At 42.5% G+C, this 6,992-nt stretch overlaps 1 protein-coding gene across 1 annotated transcript in view; it reads right to left on the bottom strand.

Annotated features, from left to right (window-relative positions):
• Positions 1-326: 326 nt before the first annotated feature.
• LOC132807650 (deleted in malignant brain tumors 1 protein-like) overlaps positions 327-6,992 on the bottom strand; it is a 7,312-nt gene continuing 646 nt past the window's right edge. The window contains exons 2-5 of the mRNA XM_060821702.1: positions 5,607-5,924; positions 1,879-2,196; positions 1,340-1,657; positions 327-403 (exon numbers count right to left, since the gene is read on the bottom strand). Coding sequence (XP_060677685.1) covers positions 327-403; positions 1,340-1,657; positions 1,879-2,196; positions 5,607-5,924 — 1,031 coding nt within the window. The remainder of the gene's footprint in view (positions 404-1,339; positions 1,658-1,878; positions 2,197-5,606; positions 5,925-6,992) is intronic.

Below are 6,992 nucleotides of genomic sequence, written 5' to 3'. Positions count from 1 at the left end.
ATGTAACCTGAATTTAAGATAATGTAAAACATGCAGAAACTAAAGTGTGATATAATTAATCGAAGCAAATCCCTGCAGATGCTGCAATCTGTAGTGAGAACAGCAAATGCTGCAGATCACACTGGTCAGGCATCATCCATAGAGAGACAGCAAGCTAGATGACTCTTCAGCAGAGCTGCATGGACATGTTCTGACCCGTTATGAACTCCAGCATTTGTCATTTTCAATACATTACAAAACTTGTGTTGATCGCCATCGCCATCCCAGTGGAAGACAAATTCTTGAAATCAGTATCAAATGTGAACAGGTGTCTCAAGGGCACCCAGTCAAATGATGACTGAGAAGTGCACTTCATCCTTTCGCTGATCTTGAATTCTGGCATCAGCACCATGAAAGTGAGGAACTGTAAAGAAAAACTAACTGAGGAATAACTAATTAGCGGCAGAAGGCCAACGTTTCAATAAAATTAAAGGTGCATTGTCATAGTTAATAACTTCTTCTGGAGTGCCATGCGCATATTAATTAAATATAATAGATATTCAGTCTTTACGTTTCTTGCTCGTTGATAATGATTTGGAACAAAAATTGTGTTGTAGGTTAATTCTGTTGCTCTCTACAGATATTGAGGGACCAATGTATGTTTGAGGGAACATTTCTGATTTTCTTTTAAGTCCTATTTGCAGTAGTTTAGTGTTCTTTCTTTGCATCAAATTAAATGAGGCGTTTCAAGTGGAAAGAAAAAGCCAGAAACGGCCTCACAGTCATCACCATCAAAGCGAAGAGATGGAAAAGTGCAACAGCAATCTCCAACTCCGAGACAGCGTGAAAAAAGAGCAGAGGTGCAGTGTTAGCTCAGTCGGGAAATGTGAGGCTCACCTTTCATTTGAAATTTTCTCCGCGTTACAACGAGCATTACAACGATTAAATCACAGATTAACAGGAATCCCAAAGTTAAGCAGATGACGACTGGTATGGAAATAGATGTACTTGCCTGTCCTTCAAGAAAAGATTACAGAAAGATTTAGCGGAGTTACCATTTGCTTTGTATAACTGTATTGAGTCCACACATCAGAAAATACTGACCTAACAGTTAAAATCGCGAAAATGCCATGACTATTAATGCCATTAGGCAGGAACTTCACAACACAAAACATAAATGACAGTATCAATCATAAATACCAGCAGGTGGAGGCGAAGGAGATATCATCAATAAATCGGGTCCTGTGGAAGACATGTACAAATATTCGTGAATTTGATATTTTATTTAGGAGGACAAATGCCAGCACTAGATTGCAAAATTAATGATGAGCGATTGGAGAACGGTTAGCATCATGCTTACCAGAACAGATCACACTGGCAATTTCCTTGTGATTGCACTCGCTTTGCATTGGTTCCTGGGAGAGGCAGTCGTATAGGTTGGATTCGCTTCCCTTACACTTCACGTCATTCTGCCAAGTAACGCCTTTACCCTGAGAAACAGTGGGCCCTCCTCTGGCCGATACAGCAAAGCCACATCCCAGCTGTCTGCAGACAACATTGGCATCAGTTGTATCCCAGGAATCACCACACAACGTGCCCCAGCCTTTATCGCACAAGATTTCCACTCTCCCAGAACAGTTGCTGCTTCCTCCAACCAGGCTCACGCTGTGTTGCGAATCTGTGATAATGAACTGGTTATTACTGAAAGTTTGACAAAGCAGAAACGCCATTCCGAGAATTGACACAATCATGAGGACGCACCTGCTTGCTGATGGCAAGAATTTGAATTGAGGGACTCCTCCTTTCTTGCATTGGTCTCTGTGAAGAGGGGGAACATGTTGACTCCATTGGAAATCAGTTTTTGAAATGACAACCGAAATTTGAGATTTGTTGTTTTACCTGAACAAACAACACCTGCATCTTCCCTGTGTTCGCAGTTGTGTTGACCCCACGGATTTCTCTTACATTGCCACAGGGTTGGCTCGTGTGACAGGCACTCCACGTCATCGAGCCAAATAGGTCCCGTTCCTGCTCCGAATAACTGAGTATAATAATCAACGTAGTGGAGAGCACCGCACTCCAACTGCTTACAAATCACTTCCCCATCGTGGAAATCCAGATTTTCGGAACACACCGTTCCCCAGGCGTCATTGTAGAACACTTCCACTCTCCCCTCACACCGATGCTTTCCATTCACCAGCCGCATCTCCTTGTGTTCTGTTTTATAATAACAGACAGCCATATTGACAGATAGTTTATGACATCCGTACGTAACAATGACTGTCCTCTTATATACTACTCAGGTGTCATAAATTAACATAGTACACGAGGAAACGTATTACACGTTTGGATGGAGTTCAAGACACGTAAACTAGAAGCGAGGCAAAAGATGCATTTTTCGTGGAATTTGAAAAGACGTTTAACAATGCGCTCGTAGAATCTTGAAACGGTTGATTGTGCAAAATTGTGGAGATAAGAAATTGACAATAAAACAAAGGTCTGTGGCCGAAGTGGGTTGTCAGATTTACAGAAGAGGGGAAGTGATCTGCTGAAACTCGGGCAGGTCTCGTGACTGTATAATATTGTAGGAAACAATTTTGATTTGCTAACCCAAGCCAATTGCAAACATTCTGATTGGCAACAAATTATGGAGTATGGTTACGGTTCAGGAAGATCACGAGAAAGACAAATACATCGTAATAAATGGGCAGAATGGGTGTTCAATGGGTGATGAAATTTTAGATTGAGATTACTTACAGTGTGGAAACAGGTCCTTCGGCCCAACAAATCCACATTGACCCACAGAAGCGCAATCCAATCAGACCCATTCCCCTACATTTACTCCTTCACCTAACACTACGGGCAATTTAGCATGGCCAATTCACCTGACCTGCACATCTTTGGATTGTGCAAAGAATCTGGAGCTCCCGGAGGAAACCACGCAGACACGGTGAGAATGTGCAAACTCCACACAGAGAGTCGCCTGAGGCGGGAACTGAATCCGGGTCTCTGGTGCTATGAGACAGCAATGCTAGCCGCTGTGCCGCCCACTTTAATTCTGTTAAGTGTAATGTGGTGAAATCTGACAGAAATTAGGAAGAGAAACACTCGTTGCAATCAGGAATCCTTCTGAGTTTTAGCCTCGGAGAGACCAAAGAGACACAGAAGGGAATCACATTTCCAACGTTTGGGTACAAAACTTGAGACCATAAGTAATAATCTTTTACCTATAAATACTTTCACACATTCTGGAAAATATTCACTCCACCCAAATTTGTGACCATGGCCCATCAATAACACATTTGAACCTTATGATGATGTATTAAATGGAGAACTATAGGCATGGAAATACTGTATATTACTGATAGAGTCAGAGAGTCACAGAGATATGCAGCAATAGAAACAGACCTTCGGTCCAACTCGTCTAGGGAAACCTGTTATTCTCACCTAATCTAATCCCATTTGCCAAAACTCCGCCATATCCCTCGAAAACTTTCCTATTCATATACCCATCCTGACGTTCAATTTTTTAAAAAAATGCTGCAATTGCACCAGCCTTCAACACTTCCTTTGGCAGCACATTTCATTCTGAGAAATCGTTGTCCTCTGGGTTCCTTATATATCTTTCCCCCTCACCCTAAACTGGACTCCCGAACCCAGGGAAAATCCCATCCATGCCCTCATGGTTTTAAAAATCCTTTATAAGGTCACTCTTCATCCTCCAACGCTTCAGAGAAAGCAGTCGGAAGCTATTATTCCCCGCTCAATAGCTCATTCTTTCAACTTTGGCAACATCCTTGTTAATCTTTTCTGAACTCTTTCTAATTTTACACATCCTACCGCAGGTAGGAGATCAAAATTAAATGCAATATTCCAAACGTGGCCGAACCAATGTCATGTGCAGTCACAATGTGGCCTCCAACTGTTATAGTCAATGCAGTGACCAGATGAAGGAACTCATACCAAACGTCTTCCTCTCTATCCAATCTACGTATGACTTTTCTTTCAAGGAACTGTGAACCTACACCTAAGGTTTCTTTGTTTCGCAACACTCGCCAGGATCTTACCACAAACTGTGTAATTCATGTCTGATTTGTTTTTCCAAAACATAGAACCTCACATTTATCTGAATTAAAATCCAGCTGCCAATCTACAGCCCATTGGCAATTTGATCAAGATCCCATTTTAATCTGAGGTAACCTGCTCTGCAGTCCACTACAACTCAATTTTGGAGTCATCTGCAAACTTGCTAACTTTATACCTCTTATGTACATATCCAAACCATTTTTGTAAATGACACAAGGTAGTGGACACAACACCGACCCTTATGGCACGTCGCTGGTCACAGGCCTCCAATTTGAAAAGCAACATTCCACCACAACCTTCTGTCTTCTACCTTCGAGTCAGTTCTGCATCCAAATGGCTAGTTCTCCTTGTATTTTATGAGATTTAACCTAGCTAACCAACCACCCATGGGAAACCTTATCGAACACCTTACCGTAATCGATAAATATCACGTCTATCGCTTTGCCCTCATCAATCCTCGTTGTTACTTCTTCAACAAACTCAATCAATTTCGTGGGATATCAAATAGCCATGCTGACTATCCCAAATTCTTGCCTTCCCAAATACGTGTAAATCCCGTTCCTCTGGATTCCTCATCATCTTGCCGACTACCAACATCAGGCTCACTGGTCTCTAGTTCCCTGGCTTTTCCTTACCACCTTTCATAAATAGTGGCACCTCGTTAACCAACCTCCAGTCTTCCAGCCCTCACCTGTGACTGTCAATGATATAAAATATCTCAGCAGGGGGTCCAGCAGTCACATCCCTAGCTTCTCACAGAGTTCTCGGGTACACCTGATCAGGTCTTGGTGATTTCTCCATTTTTATATGGTTCAAAACATTCAGTTTCTACTCCACTGTAAAATGAACGTTTTTCAAAACGTCACCATCCATTTCTCCACATTCTATATCTTCCATGTCCTTCTCCACAGTAAACACTGAAATCGGTGCAGCATAGGCATTCAATTGCCGCCTCTGCTGTAAATACTCCCTAATTCACTAGACAATCTTTCACATGAAGCTTTGTTGATGACGTTGTATGTCACGAACAACATTGAGAGTGTCCTCACCTGAGCACATTATTCTTACGTCCTCTTTATGAGAACAGTCGTCTTGCTGACCGAATGGTGCTGAAGGACATTCCCAGAGAAATGATTCGTTTCCAGAACAGTTCACGTCTTTCAACCAAACTGGCCCTGTGCCCGGCCCGCAGGAGGAAGGAAGGGCCCTTTCCAGTGCACCTCCACAATCCAGTTGTTTACAAACCACTTCAGCGTCTCTCACATCCAGGAGTCATCACAAACTGATCCCCATGTCCCTTTGTAGTAAATTTCCAATCGACCAGCACAACGGGTTCCTCCATCTGACAGCCTTAACAGGATATGCTCTGTTGGGCAATAACATAGATGATTATAATTTCAATACGCACTCCCTTCATCGGCCAAGCCAGCATAGTATACTGAATCAGGTAAAGCGAGCTGTATGTTTTCTTGTGAGATTGAATCAAACCCGAAACAGCATTAATATTTAATCAATCCATTGTCTGTGAAGCATCTTCTCACCTGAACAGAGGATGCCAACGCCACCGCTGTCAGTGACAGACGAGTTCAAAGGGTTGGCGATATTGCAGTCCCGGAGCTGTGATTCCTGTCCATGACACTGGATACTATGCACCCACGGACGTTCATCACTCACCCCGTAGTTAGAAGAGTTCTGCGTTTCTAAGGCATAACCGCATCCCAGCTGCCTGCACACAACATGAGCAGCATTCAGATCCCACAGGGTGTCCTGCACTCTGCCCCAGCTTCCCTTGTAGTAAACCTCAACTTGACCATCACAGCGGTTTCTCCCATTCACCAGTCTTGGTGACCAACTTTCATCTGAAACATGAGATTAATTTAGAGCAGTCATTGAAACTGCATAAGGGACATTCGAGAAATAACAATCAAAGGAAAATTTATGATGTTAAAAAAATCATTGCTGATGGCGTCTCCAACAGTTTTGCAGAAAGTTGCAGTTATTGTCATCACCTTTCCTTCCCAAACAACTGCGAAAGGTCTGGAGAAGCAGGTCCTGTAAGTCTGAAGTGATGGGGAAATGAAATGGCCAGTGAAAGTTCCAGTGTGATTGTTGGGAAGTCATGCAATGAAATTCAGAAGCAGGGAATTGAAATGCCCCTGATTATTCCCAATAAATCTCTGCAGAATGGCTATTTTTGCCACAGGAAACATTAGTGAGAATTTCACGTAATGCTCTCAACTTCTTTGTTTTTGTTATGTCTGTTCTGATGTTGCAAACTTCCCCAAAATGCTGCAGTCATGTGTCAGAGCATTTGTCGCTCGGATTCCCTCACCACCTCAGAAGCAGTCATAGAATGTTCTCAAGGAATCCAGTGAGTCTGGAAACATCTTTGAGAGAGAGAGAGAGATTTAAAGTTTGAAGGATGGTCTAGATACACGCAAGGATGAAGATAATTGATTGTTGTCGCAGATGGTATTTGTGAAAGCTTAAGAATTTTGGAAAAAGTGTGGATTTGAACACATTAAGGTCGAAAAAGAACCACTGTGATACCTCAGAACATCATTGTGCCAAATAAAGCATGGCACTTTGATTACTAAACGATGCAATGTGAGGTTTAGAAAAACTGTTTTTTTTTTCGTTTCGGAATGGTAGCTTTTGGTGTTCAAAATAAGTGAATAATCTCGGCATGAAATGTATTTAAGTAACGGTGACATGGAAACCAACATCAATTGTCCAAAAAAATCCAACTGGATAATCATTTTTCTTCAGGGAGGATATCTGCCAGACTTAGACACACCCGAGCAGATGACATTGGCGACATTTCCCTGGGAACAGTTGAACCTCTCCCCCGGTGAAATTGGACAGTCCCACAATCGTCTTGCGTTTCCATGGCAATTGTACTTTTCCATCCACAGTGTTCCGGCTCC

This window comes from Hemiscyllium ocellatum (assembly GCF_020745735.1).
Source record: "Hemiscyllium ocellatum isolate sHemOce1 chromosome 27 unlocalized genomic scaffold, sHemOce1.pat.X.cur. SUPER_27_unloc_2, whole genome shotgun sequence".
Classification (NCBI taxonomy): domain Eukaryota; kingdom Metazoa; phylum Chordata; class Chondrichthyes; order Orectolobiformes; family Hemiscylliidae; genus Hemiscyllium; species Hemiscyllium ocellatum.
This window is presented reverse-complemented; position numbering and strand designations above follow the sequence as displayed.